Consider the following 24,470-nt stretch of genomic DNA (forward strand, 5'->3'; position numbering starts at 1 on the left):
CAAAAGCTGTATTACGCTACCATCAGGTAGATAATGTGCCTTTCAAATTCATTATTGATAGAATGCTGCTGATAGAATCTCTCTTTTGCAAAATGAGGCTGTTAAAAAACAACACAACCAAAACACAGTATTAAAACAATATTAAGAGAGGTTGCAATATCCCATGCCACGTGAAGCTACTCAGCTAAGAAATGTAGATCAATTGCCACATCAGGATACAGGAATCATTCCTAGCTGAAACTAAATTTTCTTTAGTTAGTGTTTTAGTTGAGTTAACTTCTCAGGAATAACTCCTCAATGAAGCCAAACAAGGCAGACAATAAGCATTATTTACAGAGACCTTTTATACAGTTTTTCAGCACTAATATGTACCTGTCAGTATGTAGATCTGGCTTTAGAAGCGTAGACTTGAGGTACTCTCTTCTGGCAAGATTATTCACCTTATCCACATGTATTACTGCAAAGCAAATAGGAATTCATATAATTATTTATCAATTGTTTTTCATCTTTAAGAAGAAAGAGGATGAAGAAAAGAACAAAGAAAAATAAATGGTTTTTTTCCCTTGTCTTTCCTAAGGAAAAGCAACAATGTTAGAATCAAATTTGAAAGGTCATGTGATCTAATGGCATGTCACTGGCAGGTTTATGTGCACACTGTCAAAAAAGATACAAGCAGCATCTAAGCATGCCACATAGCTGTCATTTTCTGTTAATGGCAATAGCAGTCATGATTTTAAAAGCCAGTGGTCTTTATTGCTTTGTATTTGAAGTGATTTACTGCATTTTCTTCCACTGAGGAAGCTACTGATAATGATAACTTATGGCAGAGTGCTTGTCCTTTTTGACAGCCTCAGTAATTTAATCCTCCTTTCCTGCCACAATATTTCAGTAAGAGAAACATCTAGACCAATGGACTGGAGAAAATCCACAGCCTGGGGAGTGTGTGTGAGTGCTCTAAAAGCTTTTTATTGTTTTAATTTAAAATACAAACACAAGGACCAGCTTTTAATTTGTGTACCATTAATATGACCTACAGTGAAAGATAGCCTTGGTTTGGAAAAAACAATAAAATAATGAGAAACAGGGTTTTAGGACATTCTTTAAGAAGTTTTTGAGCATCTTACATTAAGACAGTAGCTGCTTTCTTGCAAATGGTATCAGCCTACAAGTATCAGTAAACTACTGTGAAAGGTTATTAAAATTCAGGATGTGAAAACTGAAAAATGGTGTTAAAGGACTTACTTTTTTCCCCCCTTAAAGTAAGAAATGAAGCTGAGAAAATGTTGCTAGGACAGACCTAGGATGAATATAAACCTCTGAGAAACACAGCTCTCAGGAATATTTTACATTTGTTTTTGAGAGCAGGAGGAAGAGCTAGAAATTTGCCTGTCTTGAAATTACAACATCTTTAATATTCACTCTCTTCTAGTTACTCTGCCACTGTATTCAAAAAAAGCTCTTTTTTACTCTCCACATACCATTAAGTTTTCCTTTTCCTATGCGCTGACAGAAGTCTTTAACATATTTCATACTGTCTTCTACTATCCAAAATAATCTTATTTGTATAAGCAGAAATTACCAATTCTATCAAGAAGCAAAGAGTATTGAAATACAAGAGTATGGAAGAGAGATAAGAAGGCTCAAATTAATTCCTTGCAGAGGGATTTACTGAGAGACATATCTCTATTAAAAGTCCTCTAGGAAGCAAACCTTCCAGAGCTGCTAGTTCTCCAGTTTTCTCCAAAGCAGCTCCTCAGCTGTTACCTGGCCAGCAGAATCGCTATTAGAAAGTTCTTTCAGAAAACAGCCAGTAGAACTGGTATCTGAATCATTCAAAGGAATCTGCAATTTAACACCTTTTCCTCTACTAACAGAAAGGAATATAGCGGTGCCCTATCTTGGAATCCTTATTTTCCACCCACAATATTCTTACGTTCGTAGACAGGTTAAAAAGAAGCTGTTACTGCCATCTGCTATTCTTCTGGGCATGTGGGTGACTTTCCACATGTGCTACTCTCATGGCCAAGTGCTCCCGGGGCCACCACAGGAAGTGATGGGGAGGCAGCAGGGAGACAGATGGACAGCCAAAGAACTTCAAAGGAGCTGCCACATCAACAGATTCTTCCCTTTCCCATAAGCATCCCAAATGGAATTTCCTAAGTTTACTAATTCTGTATCTAAAACAATTTTAAATGGAAGTTATTTACAAACCTAAAGAGTTCAAATTCATTTCACTCAATGGAAAAATTCAGACTAGCAAGTAAAACATTCAGCACAAGAACTCTATTCAAGTCTGGGGAAAATGATTAACCATAGTAAAAAAATATTTTTAGATCCTGATGAGTAACATGTTTTCCTATCACCCCTTAGTACTGCCTGAACTTAGAATTATAACATTGCTCCAAGGCACAAAACACCTCATATGTCTGTCCAATTAGTTGCAAACATAAGTAAAAATTAAATTGTGACAGTTTGCATGTAAAATTATAATTTTAAAGTTAGTCCTAAAAAAGTACTAAAACTTGAAGATTACAATGACCCTGGGACCTCTTTAAAAATCACTGCAATTCCAAACATTAACGTAGCTGGTTCTGTTATAGCATGTCTTTGTCATAGTTCATTTTCTAACAAAATGAACAAGAATTTTATCACGATGAACAAAAAATGCCTGACAGTGTTGAGCTGTAATGGAGAAAAGGAATAAACATTACAAGTGTAACGATTTTTCTGATGCAAGGCCTTAACATTTTCATTTGAGTTATACTGAGGAATACACCTTTTAGAATATGGATCTTCAGAAGTTTATTTTTAATAAAGAATAAAACCCATCATCTTACCCCACCTCCCCTTCCTTTGGTCTGCTTACACTTGTACTTCAAGTTGTTCAAATAACCACCTGTTGACTCAAGCTTTTGGATTAAATGTCGAATAAAATCTTTGCAGAATTTTGTAAATCTTTCTTCTACTTCTGCTGTCTGTTCTCTAGAACCAGTGTAAACAGTGATAAGGACACATTTCCCACCTTCTATCAATCTTACTTTCTAGTAACTTTCTTGCCATCTCAGCATTTTCATAGTTAAGTTCTTCATATTTAATAAAATATAAATGTTTTCTGTTAACAGTATTTATGAACTATTGCAGCCTTGACAAGAAAAATGTTTATTGTACCGAAATCAAGAGTCAAATATCAGTAGATGCATTTATATGTGAGGGAAACTGATCTTTGTTTGCTTGAAGCAATGTTTCCCTCTTATTCTGACAGCAAAACTGCCATTACGTTCACTTTAAAGCATATGTTGTAAAATGACTGGAAATAAATAATTTCTGGCACACTATTTTAAACTGCATATAAAAAGATAAAAAATTAATTCATTGCTTACTATGATCTGTAACACACCCTAACATCAAACCCAAATCATACTAACACAAACCTCATAAAAAAAATCAGAAACCTTCCTTTTTACCAAATTACAGGACAGAGTTACAGTGGGAGCACAATTTGACAAATTCCACTTTTCTCTGCATTTATGGGACTGTAGTGTTTTTGGAAGCATTCTTGGATATTCTAATAATGCTTTCCACGACTACAAAACCTCCTCTCCTCAGTTAGTATGGCCATCAGATGTAACACTTTAAGGTCATGGGAAATCAAAGAGTTACATGGTATAACCCTAGAGTGTTTAAACTGCCCATTCAAATTTCTGTTTCAAGACCTTGGAAGAAAGAAAATGACCTGACAATTCCTAGTCAAAAAGTCATCGTCAAAATAATTAATGTCAAGTTACATGCTGTAACCACACGTGAAAAAGGAAATTCATAGCATCCCGTATGTCCACATCAATGGAGTTCTACTATATTGTTTTTCAACAAGATTCCGTTAATCTTCGATGTCTTACATGTCAAGCAATGACAGAGAAGATGTGCTAAAAGTATGGAAAAACTTAAAAAGTTTTTAAGCAACAGATTTTATGAAGCTTCTGTATCAGTTAACATGTTTTCTAAACAGCCAAGTGGTTCCACTTATAAACAATATAAAATGTTTTATTTATAAGAACTAATGATTTTTAGATTTATGGACTTACCCTGCTTTTCTCCATGCAAAAAATCTATAAGACACTTAGTTTTCTTCTAAGCTCAAAGTAAATTTCTTTCTACCCATGCAAATCTCATTTTTATTAAAGAAAATATTCAATTAACCTCAAATATTCAACATACTCAAATCTAATTAGACATGAATAAGAGGTGCAGTAAAGCTATAGTAAACACACATGCAGATTTCATTACTATTATCTTACTGGCTTTCCAACTGACATTATAAAAAGAGACTCATTATTTTTTTTCCCCCTATACACAAAGCTAATCTTGAGTAGAAATTAGATGACCAATTATCTAAGCAAAACTCTGCAAATAACAACCACATCAGTATTATGCTGCAGAGTACAGTCCTGAAGCAATTTAAGATAAAAAACACCTTTGGATATTGGTTCATTAGGATATTTTAAACAGTTTTGTATTTGGTACATAAGCAGCAAATAGAAAAAACAAAGTTATGAAGCCAGGTTATGATTAGCAGAAATAGTACAATACAGCACTACCAGACTGGAACCCCTTATGTGTTACAGTCTCTAGAAGGCTTGATACTATTTTCAAAGATCACAGCTTGAAATATATTTAACTATCATAATTGTCTTAAGAGTCTGAAATTTCATTCTGTAGTCATTATAACTTTGCTGCACTTTGCTAGTTTTAACTTTGCAGTCAATGCTTAAAAAAACTAATATTACAATTAGACCATATCGACTGTACACAGGAAACAGAATAACGTGTAAGAATTTTTATACCCTCTGAATACTTCTTATATTCAAAGCAATAAAAATTGAAGAAGCAAGAGAAACTAGGAGTGTTAAACAGCTTTTAATGACTTATGGTATTATTTCAATTAAGTTTTAAAGAATTTATTTCAATTATTACCTGCCTTTCTGGAATGTTTGGAAAAGTGTTTACAGCAGCTAGCAAAATGAATATCGTTCAGCTCAATTAAAAACAAAACAATAAAACCAAACGCGTTCTTTCTTATCTGATGTCTCACGTAGAATATCATGACAGAAATCCCATCTGAATGGAAGTAAGCCTCAGTGAATGAAAGAGGTTGCAGTGCTATTAGTTTTTGTAGTTTTGGGGTGTGGGGTTTTTTGTTTATTTGTTTGTAGGCTTTTTTCTTTCTTCTTTTTCCCTAGAGCCTTACAAAGATTACTGCCTTTTTCAGAGTCACGGAAGCCAACAGACTGTGCCCCACCCTCTGTATTTTCTCTAAAATGGGCAATCCCACTATAGCGATGGTTGATGTGACATCTGTGAGTGACTTCAGTCTTCAGCTACAGGGTAAACCAATAGCTTGAGTACTAGGAGAATATAAATGGGTAAATTCTTTGGCAAGCCTCCCTCTAAAATCAGGTCTCTAGGTGGTAGCTATTGTAAAGCTCTGACTGTGACACACTTTTGCAAAGCTGCTTTTTACAAAATTATTTTTAAAAGAACAATAAATGTGAATGCCTGTATTAATGGTGTGTCACAAATAGCAAACTGATTCGCCTGTTTCAGGATACTCTCAGCTAAAAATGCAATACTTCAAGTCCAAGCCAACATGGAGCACTCAGACTGAATCTTAAATGAAATAGACTTTAACAGGGAAAACGCAAAATTAATGAATAATTGAAATCCTATGACATAGCTAGGAAAATAATTAACAAGAGAATTATCAATTACAGTAGTTCTATGTATGCTATTAGTGTAAATTAAATTGTGTATTGACATAAAGTATTTTCAAACATTCATTTATTAGAGAACAGCATATGGAGCATGTTGGATTAAGTATTATTAAGTAAATAGCCATGTATTAGTATTAAATGTGGCTGAATAATTTTTTTCAAAAAATTCTTATTCAAGGAACACTGAGAATTCCCAAGTGATGATCCAGTCTTATTACGTATTTCCTCTTTTCAACTCTATTTTAATTGTACAAGGTTACATGGAATGTTTTTCTTTTGCTGTATCATCATGTACCAATAGAGAAATCTGTTCATGTTCTTCTAAGAAGAATACATGAAAAAAATTATGCGCTAGCAGCATATTTAAGTATGTTGAGATGCTACCATCTCATAAACAAGGCTCCTTCAATAATTCATTTTACACTTGATAATTTCATCCTTAAAAACCACTCCAATATTTCCCAAAATATTTGGAAAACAGACAAATATAATCATAAATGCAACTATAATGCATAGAGGAAGTAGGCTTTATTGGCAGACATTACCGTAAGACAGAATTTAAGAGAAGCCTGCTCAGGAATACGTCATACTTACCACTGCTATAGTTATAGTGAATCCTCTGACCACTTGTTGGCTTTGGAAGTGACAGTGGGGTCTCCTCGCAAAGGAAATTGTATAATGTGCATTCTACAAACAGCTGCTGTATTGTTTCATCTGAAGCAATTCGTGAGTCAGTAAGACTGAGTGACATAATTTCAATATAGATTTTTTCATCTGCCTATTTTAAAACAAAACACAACACAAATTATTTTGTTTCTTGAAGTGTTAACACAAAACAAACAAACACGTACATTATTGGCTATTTTGTATGATTAACACCGATTGATTGATTTTGACTTACAACACAATGAGATTCTAAAGCCCAAAGTTTGTAGTTAAGAATACTGTTGCAACAGATACTGATTTACATGTGGTATTATTTTTGCAATAGTCACAAGGCTGCTGGAGAAGATTAGGTTAAGGTTATCTTCATGTACAAATGATATTTGAACAAGGAATTCCAGTTGCCATTATTTGTAGCTGCATAGCAAAGTGATTTGTTTCTTGATCCTATAACTGTCTCAGTAATATTACGTACCAAAGTTTTCTAAATGAAAGAGGATTGTTACTCAGTACCTACTACAGACTATACAACAAATAGTTCCATAAAGATCCATCAAGTCACAAAGAAGTTAGGCATGTGAAGTAACAATGCTTATATGGAATTCAACTTCATGTACTGAACTTTTCTAGTTAAATCAAATATACATTTAAAAGTTACAATTAACAAAATGATAATAAAAGTAATATCCCAATTGCTCTTCACTAGAGCCTTTTCGTATTATCTTAAACTAAAATTTCATTTTTCTGTTGCTCATATGAAACAGTTTCATACTGTTCGGCAAAGACTGTATTATTTGCGTACAGATAAACTGTAATAAGCTTTATGTATTTAAGTGGGAATGTCAGACTCGACAGAAAGTCACAAATATTTCCCTAGGTAACTCTGTAATTCAAAGAATGAAAAGCTACTATGGTTTCAAAATTGGAGTACATAGGTGAGTGTTCAAACATGTGATTCTTCAAAGAGCAAACAGAACATGCTAGAGTTCAGAAATGTCAAAAATATTTTTTTTTTACTTCTTTCTTTGCCTTTCAAGTTCATAACCTTATTAAAAGAAATCCCCTTATATGGAAATATTTTGACAATTTCTGATTGTAAACTTAAATCACTTGAAGTCATAAATTATATTCAAAAGATTAGCTTTCTAGATACAGTGTTAGAACTGCAAGTCAATATTCTAATTTATTATGGAGATAGCTTATATTTTCCCAAGCAAATTACATAATTAATCAAACCGGAAAGCAGGTGTATCCTATTGTAAAAATATCCATCATATAGAACAATTTCCATTGCTGTCAAGCCCTTTCAATATTTGATGAAGTAATTTTACCCCCTCCTTTCAAAAGACATTTCCTTTTATTATGTATCCTAAGACACTTTAACTAAAAACTCAAATCTGAATATTTCAATACGGTTGTTTTATTATTCAGTAGATTCATGGAAATTTTACTAGGATGACAGAGAAAATTCCACACCATTCTGTCTCCACTAATACAGGTACACGGCTTCAGCTGGCAATATTACTAGGATTAGCATAGAATGATGAAATATTTAAAGGAATTTTTTTTTTTCTAAAATCTAATAAATCAAATGACTGCCAAATGTCATTAAAGTGATGGTCTTTGACTTGAATATGCTTTTCATATTCAAATTTGAAAAGAAAGAGATGAAAGCCTGGAAAGGTTACTCAGTTTCAACTAATAACCTCAAGCACTCTACATTCACATGCATAAAAAATGAAATTGGCTCTATTGTCTAATTTTACTTCAGAAACAACTCTCTTCTTGCACTGAACAGATGTATTAGCATCTGCATTTAAAGTGATATGCTGAGTGGTTTTGTTCACCCCAAAGTATTTAGCGGTTATGTCAGACTAGTTTGTACACAGATAGTAGTTTATGAATCAAGTCCAAACACAATATCCTGTATTATACAGTATTCCTTTTACATATCTTAAAATTTGTTTGACATACTTAACACTTGTAATTGCATACTGTAGGCAAAGAATATTACAGCTTTTTAAGGACAGCAAGGTAAAAACTATTCTGCTTTCTAACTTATAAGGAAACAAATAACTGAGTCCTACTGTTAGAAAATTTAAAAATACAATAAATTGCTTTAGAGCTTAACAGTCAAGAACATTTTAATACCTGGTTTATTAAACACAAATACAGCATATGCAAAGGAGAACACAAGCTGATTAAAAAAAAAAGATATTTACAAATAAAAAAAAATATAACTGCTTAAGAACAGCATAGCTAGTATGTCATATTTCACTACTAATACGAAACCGCTCGTATTATGTAGCCATGCTGAAAATATACGTAGCATCCAACATACAATAGGAATTAATTTTTAAACAATCATTTATATTTCTATGACGCAGAGTGAAGTATATTAATTAAATCCTTTTCTAAGTTGTTGTGGTTTTTTTGTTGGTTTGTTTTTGTTTTTTTTTTTTAAGGCTTGGTCTCCTTTATTAGGTACTATTTAAGTGAAAAATGGATAGTTTGTCATAACAAATTACTTCCTACAAATCATTCTACTTTGATGGGAATAAAATTAGTCCTTAAATTTGCTATTTGAAATAAAATATGAAATTTCCTCTAACAGAGAGACTGGAGAAACATATTAAAATAAAGAATACTAAATGTTTTCAAAGACTGTCTCTGAGAAACTGGCTCAGTGCTTTCATTTAGAGTGCTGAAAACAAAACATGGGCAACATACTTAGTCTATGTCAATATTCTTTTTTTATCATTTAATATTGACTCTTTGTAATTAACACCACCCAGAGATTTGGAACAATCACTGAACTCCAACAAGTTTTACAATTAGGGCAAATACTAAATACATTGGATATTACATGAGAATTTGAAATGCCAACATAACTTTTCTCATCTTTCTGATTTCTATGATTAAAAAAGCTTTTTTAATTCCATAAAAGTCTTGACTGCTGTCTTTAAGAAGCTGTATAGTCCATATTTCAATATCCTTTTTGGTCACAATAACATGCTAAGGCTTTGATGTGAATAATAAAATTCCAATTGATTCAAATGATCTGCAATAGTACCCTGAAGAATTAAGTGTTTTACAAAAAAGGTCTGTGCTTTCCGCATGGAACAGCAACATTGAAAATGCTTTGCTTATAGGAACAATGTAAATAATGTTCTTGTTTTTTACATTCACAGTTATATTGCCCTTGAAGAACTCCAAATAAAGGAAACTTCTTAACTGTAAGATCAACTTGAATCCTATCTGTACCAATGCTCCACAATATTTACGCTTTACTCCTTTATATTTTATGTATTTATTTCCACAGTCCACTTACTTGTTCCCTTTTATTTCAAGCAGACAGCCCATCAGATAAACTATGAGCTACTGTTGAATGAGCTTAAGTAATCACCCATTTGCTTTGCTATCAATACTTCAAACACTGTCAATATTACTCGATTGGCAAATATTTATTGAATGAAAAAAATCATCCTCTTCCTCTAGCAAGTGCCAAATTCCTGTCATCATCCTATTAACAATGTCAGAACAGTGCTGCAAAGGAATGCTATCACTTCAATGTCAATCTAATTTAACTGCAGAGTGTTAACAAACATTACTCATTAAGTAACTATGATTAATGGGTTATCATCTTACACATACAGAGAAAAATACATATTATAAAAAAATATTCTAGTCCTTAAGTGTATACAGTGACTTTTCAGGTTAGGAACAACATTTGTTTTGAGATATTCCTCGCAACGCTGTAGACGTGAGTATAGAAAGGGAGATATGGAAATGCTTCCTGGTTCTTCTTCAAATGGATGTGACTTGCAAAAGCGCATAGGCTTCAGACTCTCCCTAAGACCTGGGGCAAAGTGTTCTCTCCTTATTCAGTAGCTCTTTTGGAGCTGGATTTATTGTGAAGGACAGAACGACACATATAATCTTGCCCCAGCATTGCTGGTTTTGTCACGTGCTAGGAGGACAACACAATGGCACTAGGTTTGCACTGTCATAAGGTTTGATGCAATCCCTTCAGCTCTGTCTGCAATTTAGAATACACTAACATCTATTGTGACAACGAGTACGTCTCTGGTTGCTGCCATTTTATCTAGCACAGAGTCCAAATTCATCTTTTTCAGAGAATGAATTCGTCTTTAGTATCTTCAAAAGCATCAATTACGTGCTACAGCTTGAGACAATTCAATGATTAGTTATTGCCTCTTCTACGCAATTCTACGGTCATCTGAAACATGCCCACCAATGCATTGCTTTTGTGGTTTTTTTTTACAGCAAAGATCATTTCTAATTCAGTATTTCATAAAATGTTTGGTGTTTTATGCTAAGTTCCTGAGGGATGTGAAGCTTTCCAACCATGACCATGATGACCATACATCTGAACTTAGTCACATTTGCACTTTGCTCATAATACAGCTTTTGATAACTTGAATACTACACTTTCTTCCCCTTAAATGGCTTGCCTCCCCCACCCTTTTGGAAGAATAAACATAAAATTGTTCAGTGTTTCTCCTGAAGTTGAATTTTTTTAAAGATTTGGTTTCACAACTTGCTTGTGGCACTGCCCCAACTAACAGCTTTTAAAGATGAAATGTTTCTAGGGATGAATAAAGATAGATCTGGAGCTATCTGACTGGTGAGATACAACCTTCCTTAACTTTAAGTTTCATTTTCTCCCCAAGGAGTGGGGAAGGCTACATATTGTTAGGGTCCTGATATACGCTATACTCTCTATTACAGATTACCTCAAGGAGGACAGTTAATTTTCTTTTTTTTTTTTTTTTTTTTTTTTTTTTAGTGTTTAAACACTCCCCATTGATTATATCACCAGATAAAATAAAAAAAATACCAACTTTATCAAAATTCAAAGCCAGTTAGCTACATCAGTACCAACCAGTCACACAATTAAGTAATTCAAATGCTCCGTAATTACCTTTCATTTCAAGAGGAAGCATGATCCTTAAAGTAAATAAGCATGAACGACAAAATTTCTCGATAAAAAATAGGTCTTTCTGTCTACATTTTCCGTATGCTCGTACATGTCAACATTTAAGTTGAAGTAGTAAGATGAAATAAGTAGCAGTATTATGTCAAAAACTATACAAAGACAAATATAATAGGATTTCTGGTTTTGTAAATATCTGTGCAGTTTTATATATGTAGATAATAGACTTCTAGTTTGATTAAAAATAAATTCTTAAAAAGCTGTATTTGAAAGTTAATCCATTTAGAAAAAACCTCTTTGTATAGCAGAAGTATCAGTATAGCATTTTCATTTGTTAAACGTGCATCTGTAGTGAAAAAAAAATATCAAATTGCACATTTTTAATACAGCTGTTCTTTTCATTTAGAGCTTTAATACTTAACATTTGATACTGTATGTCCACCCCCATCCCCTGCCCCCCAGATAGTATTATGTGGGGATAATATAGACATGCAAAAATGTCAAAAATGAGAATCTGATTTTCTCTCATATTACCCACAGTGTGAAAAAAACTATGCTTGGTGATATATATCACAGCTAATCAAAACTCAAATTCAGTTTCAAATCCCAACCTTTGCTTTTTAGACCTCCAGTTGGAAAAATGCTCCTGTCTACTTGTGAAGTCACCATAACTTACTTAGATGTCAATGAGCTCTGATAAATACAGCCTCTCAAGCAAGCAACTGAGGGGCATTCATATTCACAACCACAAAAAAATATTACCAGCTCGGTTAAGAATGGCTCCTGTTAATGTTTTTCCTGTGGGCTTACGCACTTAGCCTTAAATCTTACTTTCTATGTAATTTAATATCCTAACTAGTTTTAGGTGTTACCTAAAAATTAATGGGTTACCTAATGACTTAAGATTCTATTGTTTTGAATAATTTTAAAAGCTGGTGTTTGGGGTCTCCCTCTTCTTTCAGTTCTTTCATCAGGAAGAATGACTTGCAGTACATGCTCCTGCTTATTATTTCAAAGCATATTTGATAAGCACTAGAAGTTGTAAATCCATCATTTCAGCGTACGGCCTATTCAATCAACTGTCATCTCAAACTTTATCAGGGGCAAAAGACAACTTAGGTCTTCCCTGGATTTTTTCAAACTTCCTCCCTTTTACTTTGGTGCCCGTCTAGTAGTGACCACAATAGCAAACAATCACCTTAAAGATGGAGAATGTCAAATGCTCCTTTTTAATCTTAGACCCATCAGTAGTCTTTGAAAATACTGACTATAAAGCTTTAATGTTACTTTTATCTTACTCTTGTAAGATAGTTCTGTTTCATGAATTTTATTTCTTGTTTTATTAAATATGCTGGTGCAGCACTTCCCCAATTTCTTATAGAAGAAAAACACAAAGCAACATAAGGTTAGATCTAGGCAACACTAAGAGAATACAAAGGATTAGTAATTCTGGCACAGTAGAATCAAGCCAACTCAGCAACACAAGGCAATACTAAAACTCTAAAATTTTAGTTGTCTAAATTTAGAGTAGATATTCACAGAACAAGCCAGTTTAAGAAAAGCATTGAGCAGAAGTCTCCCTGAATTATACCAAAGGTACTCAAGTCCTGCAGAAAATAACGGTAAAGACAAATCGAGACAGTCAAACTGAAAATTGCAATGTCCATTTTCTTTTTTTTCAATGAATGCAATATCTCCTAGGAGAAAATGCACTATTAAAGTATTCGTACAGAAAAGGCATAATAAAAGGAAAAGTCTATTGTTTTGCTATAAATAAGCTTTATGCTTTACATCTTCCCACCTTTGCACAAACACATTTCATTGACCAGCAGAAGCCCAAGTGATTGATATTGGTTTTTAATTAATACGAGATTTTCGTGTCAAAATTATTTAGACTCAGAGATCTTAATTTACAAGAACTGATAATGACAGTTTTCAATAAACTACTATTAGCACAAGATAACGCACTCACAATATCTGCAACAAAAAAGAAAGATGTAAGCACACCTATAGAAAAAATGGGACCACCACCAAATAAATTCTTTTTGCCAGTAATTGCCTTATGGGCCCATTTTAAGACAACCTGGAAGCTGACAGCAGTAAATTTTATTGTGATAATTGAATGCTATATTATCTCCTGTAAGGATACAGTGTAGACATGGGGGTGAAAGGGAGGAGGAGATGGAAGAGAAAAAATTTTTTTTTTAATATATTTTTTTTTAAATAGAAAGACCATGCCAAAGAAAATGCAAATTCCCAGTTTTGATGTCTATTTTGAGAATCTGAAACAAGGCTTTTAATCAATGTATTATACATCAAATTGATAATGTTAACTTCTGATTATTCAAATGTATGAAATATTCATAGAGAACTGTCCAAACTTTTACATTTCTCAGACTTCTTTTCTCTATTAATTATCATGCCTGGAAGCTTTTTAGTAAAAGCAGCAGCCATCAGCCTGACTGAACCTGACAAGCTAGCAAGGCCCAATTACACTGGCACTCTGTGGCACTTTGATGTACTGGAAACGAAAAGAGATAGGGGCAAATTGTATAGCACATTATGTTAATGACTTGATTTAATCCAGCCACTAAACTTTATGTAGCCTGTTAAAAAAGATGCTAACACTAATTACGCCACTTTGGAAAGGAAAGAAGGGGACAAGCATTTCATACCGACAAAGTGAAGCTCATAAATGTTGTAAATGAAATGAAACAAAATGAAGTAATCTATGATTAATTATACATCACAGACAAGAATAAAAGAGAAAGAAGCAAGTGCTACAGCTAAGTACTGGAAAATCTGTTAGATACCCTTTATGATCAACATATCTAAGAAATAACCATGAACTGTCTAATTTGCAACATGCAAAAAAGGAACAGTACGATCTTAAATGGCTTAAACAGTTTGGCACACAACTCAGTTTTATAGGATAATTAGCATAACAATCTCTAAACATCACAGGTCTTATTTACAGTGTTTGATTACCAGCAGGATATTTATCTTGAAAGATAAAAGACTGTGATTTTTAATCTTAAAAAATAAAAAATTCAATCGCAATTTTTACATGCTCTATTCTATAATTAACCCAAGATTTCAAATACACCAATGCTTATTTTTAAAATCCAATTTGTATCAAACATGTTGCCTTAACAGTTTATAGTTTTTGTTGTCTTATCTACTCTTCCTGAACATGCACTTCGTTATCAGAGGAACAGATCAATAGATAGGTAGAAATTACTGTACCTGAAATGAATCTACACTCAAAATCCTCTCAGAATTGTTCTTAAATAATTTTGATAAAATAAAATACAGGATGACTAGAAATTTATAGACCAACCATACCATAGTTTGACTTAATGGTGATAGTAGCAGTCATTTTAGTTCTGAAAATTACAGGTGAAGATTTTTTACCATTTTACACAAACAATGTAATTTTGTATTCAAAAGTACCTTCTGTACCTTTCTCTAGCATTTAGGTGATAGCATTTATAAATCCCTTCTACAGCTTTAGAAAAAAAAAAAAAAAGGAGCAATATTTCTCATATGAAGCATTGCTTCTTGTTGCTAGTTACTTTGTAATATGTCACAGTCTTGAAAAAAAGGGTAAAAAATAAAAAAAAATCATCAAACTACTTCTAGGTTATTACATTTCAGAACATTAAAAAAAGTTAAGACCGATAAGATATAAGAGTACACCTCTGGTTCTTTAAAAGAAGGCTAAGAAAAACCAGAGAGGTATTAACTGTTACAAATATTATTATCAATTTTAACTGTTAGCTTTATATTTTTTAAGATTGTTCAATCAATGTTACATCTAAGAGTATGAATTCTTTTTTTTTTTTAGAGAACTATAGTATTGAAATACCGTTCAAAGTAAATTTTCAGAATTTGTATTATGCTATGTTATTTTGTATATATGACTTTATGTTCATTAATGGCTAGTTTTAAGAACAAGTCAAGAGATTATCATTACTGTAAATGCCCACAAATAATAATAGAAGTAGTAGTAAACTGAATTGATTGGATACCGTATAAGTACAAGCTTTATTGAAAACGGATGTTCAGTTCTAAAACAGTTGGGAAGTCGGGAACAAAAACAAATCTGTGAATGAACTAGAAAATCTATGCATGATTTGCATGTTTTTAACAGCCTCAAGCTAACACAATTGCCATTTCAACAACATTCAATCAAGTCAACATACTGGGATAAACACAGTGGGTAGCTAAGCATTGTAGATTTACTAAAAGCCTTACAAGTGAAATTATCCTCCACCTCCTCAGAAAGCACTGGAAAAGGCAGAAAAGCCCATTTTCCCACATAAAGGCAACAGGTAGGACTGAACAACAAGACTTAAGTTCTTTAGACATTCACATTATTTTAGGTAACTTTTGTTTGGGAGATTTTGTGCAGGACTGAAATTTTAGTTCAGATTGAAACTGATTAGAAATGTCTACTTGTAAGTGTGTATGCCAATAATGGAAAAGATGACAACAAATTTCCCCATTTAAAAAAAACGCCTATAAATCAGATGCACAATACAGTCAGGTGAACTCTTTTTTTTCTGTGAAGAGGTGTCTTTTTGAACAGGAAATGGGAAAATATATATTCATTGAAGATGCCTTAGAATCTGCTACATATAGCAAAGCTAGTCTTAGAGAACATTAGGCTGAAAATATTTTTCTTAGACTTACCAAATAATTGCCATCTATACGACGACTCACCTGTTTAACATCCTTGGATATTGGGCTTGAAACAATACAGTCATCGCTGTCAGTTGTTACTGATTCAATGGCATCATCCTCTTGTCTATCACCTTGATCTGAAACAAAATAATTAAAAACCAATCACTGCAGTTAAATACCCCTTGTATTTGTAGTCCATCTGAGACTTGCTTAGAAACCTGATAGCAATATATTTGCTTTTCTAATAAATAAAGTCAAAATGCCAAGTAAATCTTCTCTTCCTTGCAGAAGATTAACAGTGGCAAATCAAGTCATCTAAACTCCATTTTTTTCTGATTTGCTAAAAAAATTTGTAATGTTTCCCAGATGAAAGTGGATGAGTAAAACTATTTAAGTCCTGTGATGAACCGAAGCATGAACAAGTTAGCTTTATATAAGAATATGGCCTGAATTTGTGGATTTCCTCTGACTACATTTAACACCATGCACATGTAAAGCAGAATGTACTAATTTTTCTTTTTTTATATATAAAAAAAAAAAGTAGTTCTGTATGCGGGGTATTATTTTCTAAAGTGTTCAGGTCTTTTTTTCTCTGGAGCAAATTGAACAGCAACAGGGATTCAGCATCACGCTTTTCCAGTTTTTCTAATGAATTCTTATGCAGAAGCTGCAAACAACTGAACATAAAATTTTAGCATCTTGCTTCTACTTTTACTTTAAACTTGGTAATGTGGACTTAGTTTATTTCAATTATAAACAGTTTTAAGCTCAGAGGTGGAACTGGATGACCCAGCTTTTACAATCTTTAAATAAATCTGCCTCTAACAACTTTATGTCACAGATGTGATAAGACGTACTACCCCTCTCACTGTCTGAAAGGATTTCCGATATCAGCATTGGCTGTTATCTGCAGACAAAAGGAGCATATTCATTAAAATAGTCTTTAGAACAGCACAGTTCTAAGGGAGAATATAAAGACATTTAAAATAGAAGCCAGGTTTCCTTTAATATTTTATGAATCTAGGTCAGATACCAGATTTTTGCATTCAATTACAATACAGTTTCCATTTGGGAAGAAAATAACACCACCATACCCACCACCCAGCTTCAGCTATAAAGTACACCAGAATATCATTCCTGTCATGAAGCTTCTCGTAATGAGGCAGCTCCCACTGCTAGTAAGAAGCACTTAAGGAAGTGTAAAGAGACATAGTTTTATTAAGAAAATACAGGTGCTTATTCATAAAAATGAATTCTACCTTCTGATTCCAATTCTTCAGTTATTTTTGTCTCATCTCCAGAAGTAACTGAGCTTTGGTCAGTCAACTGTCCTTCCGATGGATGTGAGAGGTCTTTTTCCTGTTGAATTTCTTCTGCCACCTCCTTCACCTTATCATCTGCTAGCCTTTCTTGTTTAAATTCACGTACCACACGCTATATAAAAATAGATAAACATACAGTCTTTATAACAATCCTTGAATAGTAAAACTTACTGAATTTCAAAACTTGAAGAGTTATGGCTCACATTCATTATACATAGCCTTTAAACAATTACATTGTTTATGCAGTGCAGGAAACAATAATAAGTTGTCAACTGCGGTAACAAATAATTGGTACAGTAAAAAGACAATTCTCTAACGATGTATATTTGTGAAAATGTAACTATTATAATCATTTGGTACCTGTCAACATATATACAGCCTGTGAGATTTCCAGATTCATTTATATTTCAGCTCTTTCCATTCTACAAGACTCAGTTTCAAAATGAATCCAAACAAAACCACAAACCCCACCACCACCACCTTACTCAGATGGCAATTTTATAAGAAATTATACAAGATTTTCTCTTTCAAAAGCAAACTAAAATCATATAAAAAAGACTGCTTTGCTACAAAATACAAACATGTTACCTAAGGTAAAATATCTTTAGTGCATAACTTACCTTGAAGTAATGTTATTCCCTTCTTCCTCTTTGAGTACAATTACATAGAATAAAACCTCATCAATGAATATAACATTACAGACATGGCATCTTCCATGGAAATTTGCTGGAGACCTATGCATTATTTATTATCCAACAATTCTCCTCTAGGACTGAATTTTCTACAGAGACACTGATGCCTCACCTCCCACCCTCGGAATCCATAAGATTCTTTCCATGATAAAACTTTCAGCTGTCCACAGAATAGGTTTGCCAAAACTGGACCTGAAGAGTTATTTCTATTCTAACACATTTGGAGCCACACACTGCAAAACAATGTTAACAAACACTTCAGTGTCTTATTCTAAAAATAAAAGTTCTTGTAGTTTTCAAGTGGTAGAAAACTGTCTTTATACTTCTTATGCTCCTCCTTGGCATAGATGATGTGTTATAATTACTGTGTTTTAGGCAACGTTTGGCTGTTCTTTTTCATTCCCTTCAGTGACAGAGTTGCATTTTGTGGATAAAGTTTTCAGACTGAGAATACTTTTTGATTGTTCTACTTGACCACATGATCTGGTGGGAGACTTAACTTCTCTTTAAAGTAGAACAGTGAAAGGAAAATAAAAGCCAGTGATTAAATGTTGTTACACTACTAGAAACTACAGTTTGCCAATCTGCCACAACTTACTTTCACAACCAACTGGACCATTACAAGTTACAATATTTAATGCTTTTCTTCTCCTTGGAATGTTACATATTTAGTAATATTCTAAAGTTACTCCATTTCTTCTTCATTTGCCCCCACTATATAATGGTAATTTTTAGGGGGAACACAAAATGAACTTCATTCAAACATAGAAGTAAGTAGAGATATTCCTCCCTTTCTTATGGCCAAAAAAAGATGGTCATCACAAGGAATTACGTTTTCTTGTACTTCAGAGAAGTCTGAGATCTTACTTTACTGTAGTTTGATTTTTATGCATGACTCTGAAGAAGTAACATACACATGGAATGCAAATGCAATGTCATATAAAACCACAAAACCCGAATAAACTCATACCTCTGCAAATCTTGAAGCCTTCACCTTCTGTGCAAGTCCCATGTTATTTTCAACATCAGAGCCCTAAGTTATGGGTAAAATGAGGGAAAGCCTTTAATATATGGTAGATATTTGACACACAAAAGTCGGTAAAATTTTACTGGTGGAGAAGCATTTGGAGAGGTAATTATGTCCTCCTTTGCTTCCTGCATTAGCATTCCTGCTTGTATCTTCTGCTATCGCTTCTACTTATCAGGCTTACAAATGGTTTGGGTGAGTGAAACCATTCATTTTCCCTATCTAAGCTCTCAAAGGATTTGATTTCACCAACATTCAACCTGGTGGGTTTTAATTTTGTGGGTTTTTTTGGTTTTGTTTTGTTTCTTATTAGTTTTTTTTTAAGTTAATAAATAGAAGTGATTGACTTAATTCTTATTTCCAGTCTATGCTGTATGGCTCATAATAAAGTTCTAGTGAGGGTAAACTAAACAATAGCAAGACCACCTGTGAATGGAAAACTGATGTTAACATTTCAGGAAATAAATCCAATCAAGGCATTTACAAATGGAAAAAAAATGATCACAACTAGTTTTTAATTAATTAATGCAACTTATTAACTAACAATAATACTCATAATCTTTTATAGTTAGCTGTTAATGAATCTACCTTAACTTACTGGATTTAATTAAGAGTAAATACAGACTATTCTTAGTTCTCTGAAGGCAGATACTTAAGGTCAAATGAAAATTTACACCATACAGCAGATATGTTTGAGTTTGTTCTATGAAGACTCTCCTAGAGTCTGGAAAGATGTACCCATGATAATGCATCCCAGGCTCAGAAGTACAATTTTGCTCACAGTGTATGTAGTCTCAGCTGATAAACCTTGTTTCAGAGGTGACTCGGTGACTCTGAAATGTGTTGAATTATGTATCTCATTGGCACAACACTCAGGATCTGTTTGGATCAAGCTGATTTCTGTAGAGCCATTTATATGTATGCACAAGAGGTACACTGTACAAAGATGCTTTAATTAATAACCAAGAACGCTGAGAAACACAGTGCAGAGACAGTTAACTGGTCCTGTTAGAATGTGCCCTAAGTCTATGAAAGTTGAAGGTTGTAAACTGGTGAGGATAGCAAGCAATCCTGAAGGAGTCACACAAATATCCTTGTATTGGTTCCCCCACATATATGCAGTACTATGCTATCATTCATTGCCTGGGAAATCTTTGAATATTCTCAATTATTAGTTCAACAAATTGTCCATACTGAGACATAAGTAGCCTTTCTTGCTTCAACACGCACGAGCAAAATTCTTAAAACTTACGGCTGTCTGTATTGTACAAGGATCCAGAAAAGTCACCTTCTTGTCTGCCTTGGCTGCATGTTGCCTTGGTTTGGGTATTGGTTTCTGTAATAAAACAAATTAGTTGAAGAACATGTATTGCCATATTCTAACCATCTTGTTTTAAAGAAACTTTGAGGGAGCCTAAGTTTTCTCAAAGCCAAATCTAACTGCACTAAACTCAATTCTAAACAGGCAAGATGATGTAGATGTTGTTTGAATAAGAAACACCCTCTGCCCCCAAATGGAGATACCTTTTGGAATTCAGACACAAGCAGGTATAAAACTCTACAGAACATCTTTTCATTTCTTTGTGTTTGTTAAATTACTTACTATCACTGATGAAGTAAGAGAAGGAGAAGGAGACGGAGTTTTCATTTTTTCCTCTACTACCAATTTAGTTGCTATTGATTCCTCATCTTGAATGTAATTTGTTAAGTCTGCAGCCTGTGTCAATCCACTTGGTGGTAGGTAGACAAATTTCCATTTTAATTCAACTGTGATGGTGCCAGCAGCACGTCTTTCAGAATCTGTTAGTTCAAAAGTACCTGAAAGCAAAATGCAAATCTTGTCGGATTATCGTATTTATACATATACAAGAAAATGCAATGCAAAACCGAATGGGATTCAGAAATTAAGTTAATAGCCTTCACTTTAGAAGCTAGTAAGTTCAAAATATTGTGTTCTGTAGATCCAGCTGTATCCACTATAACACTTGGACATTCAAAAACACAGGATGTAAAAGAGATTGGATTACTGTGTTCATTTGAGATGTCCTGCAGGTTTCTCAGCTAATTCAATACCAGGTAACTAATTCCTATGACATCTTTCAAAAGAACTAAAACATTTACATGTTTTACTAATACTAAATTTCTGTTAAATATAAGAGTTTTACAAATCTGTGAGTTGCTGAATCTTTACTGAAGAAGAAACATGCTAAATTAACTTGCAAATTTTCTATTACCCATTCTAGTTCTATTATCCATTTACATGGAATAATTATTGAATCATATTTTAAAATTTTCATAAATGTTGAAATGTTCAAATAGTTGACAATAAATAATCAGTAAGGCACTTTTATATTAAAAACACCATATTAAATTCATAACTGGTATCAACGTGCAGGGAGCAGTTGATGCACTGAAGGCAGGGCTGATATTCACACAGTAGAAAAATAGGCTGAGGGAAACCTCGTGAAGCTCAACAAAAGCACTTGCAGTCCTGCACTGGCCCAGGAATAGCCTCGAGTAGCAGTCCAGGCTGGGGGTTGACTGGCCACAAGCAGCCTTGCAGAAAAAGAGCTGTTCCTGTTAAATAACATAAGCCAGCCAAACTACATCTTTGCAGCAAAGAATGCCAACTGCACCCAGCCTGCAGTCAAGCAGGTCCAGGGAAGTATCATACGTTCTCTGTTCGACAGCTATCGGATGGCATCTGAAATACTGTGCCCAGTTTTGGCCTCTCCAGGACAAGACAGACATTGACATTCTGGAGCAGGTCCAGTGGAGGGCCACAAAGAGCTTCAGAGCATTGGAGGTACATAACAAAGAAGAGGCTGAAAGAAGTGAAAGAAAGAAACTTCAGAAGACGAGGCTGAGGGGATCTTATTGCCACCTCATGGGAGGCTGTCGAAAAGACAGAACCAGAGGCGCACGGCAAAAGGAGGACAGCCAAAAGACACAAAACCAAGGACCACCTTAAAAATTGAGTTAAAATGCAACAATGCTGGAACATTCTATTAGTACTATCTTATTAAAGATATATTCAAAACTTTTTCTCTCCTTCAGGTCTTTTCTTTCTGTAATATTTAAAGTTTAATACTTATATTTAAAAAAATAAATCATCCACCAGTTTCAAAACTCTGACACAGAGTTTTCACTAGCTATGGCTTAAACAACATTGAGATACAAAATTTCTTTCCAGGATTTCACTGGAGTTTAAAATTATGTCAGACAAGAACGGCAGATGAATGACATAGGGACACAGGGTAGTGGTCGACTTGGCATTGTTGGGGTAGCGGTTGGACTCAACGATCTTAAAGGTCTTTCCCAACCCAAATCATTCTGATTCTAAATCCCTAAGTGCCACATCTACACATCCTTTAAACACTTCCAGGGATGGTGACACAACCACCTCCCTGGGCAGCCTGTTCCAATGCCTGACCATCCTTTCAGTGAAGGAATTTTTCCTAATACCCAATCTAAATCTCCCCTGGCACAACTTGAGGCCATTTCCTCTCATCCTATCACTTGTTACTTGGGGGAAGAAACCGACATCCATCTCGCTACAACCTCCTTTCAGGTAGTTGTAGAGAGCAATAAGGTCTCCTCAGAACCTCCTTTTCTCCAGACTGAACTACTCCAGCTCCCTCAGCTGCTCCTCATAAGACTTGTGCTCTAGATCCTTCACCAGCTTCATTGCTGTTCCATCTCATACAATTGGCCTCAGCCCATCAATCCAGCCCGCCCAGATCCCTCTGAAGAGCCCTTCTTTAGTTTGGTTCTTAAAGATATTAAAAAAGATACAAAACAGGAAGTTAAGATTTTGTTAAGTTTAAAGAGGTCTAATTCTTACCTGAGATAGATTTGTCATGTGCTAAAGAAATAAGAGGCACACTGGCTTTCCCTACATAAGCACCTTCTTCTGTTTCACCATCATCAAATACATAAAAGGTTAAGTATTCTGATTTTAGGTATCGGTCTAAATCTGCATTCATTGGCACTTTGAAACACATATGGTCATCTATTTGTGGGTTGTTCTTGCTAGGAATGATGGGAGTATCATGGTCTGCAAAATCAAAGAACTTGTAGATAACATAAGGACTTGGCTGAAGATGTTTTTTTCGGGATGGTAGATTGTTACAACATTTTATTGTAATGTGGAGTTCATTTAAATTGCCATCTGTTGAAGTGCTGACTTGGGCAGTTCTGAGTATCTGTTCCTTTAAATGAAAAAGAAGTTAAATTAAAAACATTAGAATTCTTATGCTGGTGAACTCTAAGAACTATATAAATAGAACAAATAACTGATTATTTCAATGACACTCAAACTACTGTTTAAATTTGTATGTCAAAATATTACTTGCTCTATAAATTCAATGACATCTCTCTTGGGTTGTTGCTATAAGGAAATAAGAGGTTAATCCTTTCAGATCTGTGATCGTTTGCTTTATTCTTCTAAAGTTTTATGATCTACTTGTCATTTGATTATCTACAAAGCAGTGAAGATCACAGTTTTAAGAGTGATTCATATCTAGTGCCACTAAGGATTCTCATCTTGACAGCTATTATGTGTCAAGAAATTTTTATAACTGTAGTCCCTTTATATATGTACTTTTTAGTAATTAAAATTGCACTGCAGATGCCTCAGATTTTTTTTCCTTCCTCCAAAACTTTTACCTAGATCATTTGCAAAAATTAGAAATTTGCACGTGAAGAGAAATAATAAATGCATGAAGTAAACCGAAGAGATCAATGATATCACACATTTTTTTGAATTACCGATCAGCACGGCTTGTAGATACTGTGAAACCCATAGCTGGCAAACCGGGAAACTCAATTTAATAAAAATTAAAGAAGAAAACAAATAACATGACTCTTAAATGAATAATCCCCATCTATATTGATCTCAAAAGGCTCTCCTTTACTGTAATATGTCACAGCTATTTTCATGAATTGTATATAATTATCTTGCTTGTCAAAGTCAGAGTTCTGTCTTCTGGTATATGGGGAAACATGTATCAATTTGATTTTGTGTGATAAAATGTTAACATATTTTGATTAAATAACCCATACTAAAATAGTTAATGAGAAAACCAAACATGACAGTTTTCAACTTTAAGGCTACTATTTCTGGCTACACACAGAACTAGAAAAAAAATAATTTACAGCAGTTTATGTGCAGTTCATGTTTCCGTTATTTCTGCCACTATACAGGACTGAAAATTTTATATGTATGTTTAACTAGTGAAAACTTAAAATTTGGAATGCACAACTGAAGCTACTTTTGCAGATGCAGATTGACAGAAGCCTTAACATAATGTAACCATCTGCTATTAGCTATATGACTTTCAGTTTTTGCTATCA

The 24,470-nt window shown here is 33.8% G+C and overlaps 1 protein-coding gene across 3 annotated transcripts in view; it reads right to left on the bottom strand.

The window, feature by feature from the left end:
* The window catches only part of RPGRIP1L (RPGRIP1 like), a 74,511-nt gene that overhangs the window by 10,562 nt on the left and 39,479 nt on the right, over nucleotides 1-24,470 (bottom strand). For all 3 annotated transcript variants that reach the window (XM_040615451.1, XM_040615452.1, XM_040615453.1), the window contains 8 exons: nucleotides 22,960-23,326; nucleotides 20,719-20,933; nucleotides 20,368-20,451; nucleotides 19,059-19,121; nucleotides 17,334-17,508; nucleotides 16,114-16,211; nucleotides 6,363-6,546; nucleotides 373-457 (listed from right to left, as the gene is read on the bottom strand). In XM_040615451.1, coding sequence (XP_040471385.1) covers nucleotides 373-457; nucleotides 6,363-6,546; nucleotides 16,114-16,211; nucleotides 17,334-17,508; nucleotides 19,059-19,121; nucleotides 20,368-20,451; nucleotides 20,719-20,933; nucleotides 22,960-23,326 — 1,271 coding nt within the window. The remainder of the gene's footprint in view (nucleotides 1-372; nucleotides 458-6,362; nucleotides 6,547-16,113; nucleotides 16,212-17,333; nucleotides 17,509-19,058; nucleotides 19,122-20,367; nucleotides 20,452-20,718; nucleotides 20,934-22,959; nucleotides 23,327-24,470) is intronic.

Source organism: Falco naumanni, chromosome 15 (genome assembly GCF_017639655.2).
Source record: "Falco naumanni isolate bFalNau1 chromosome 15, bFalNau1.pat, whole genome shotgun sequence".
NCBI lineage: Eukaryota > Metazoa > Chordata > Aves > Falconiformes > Falconidae > Falco > Falco naumanni.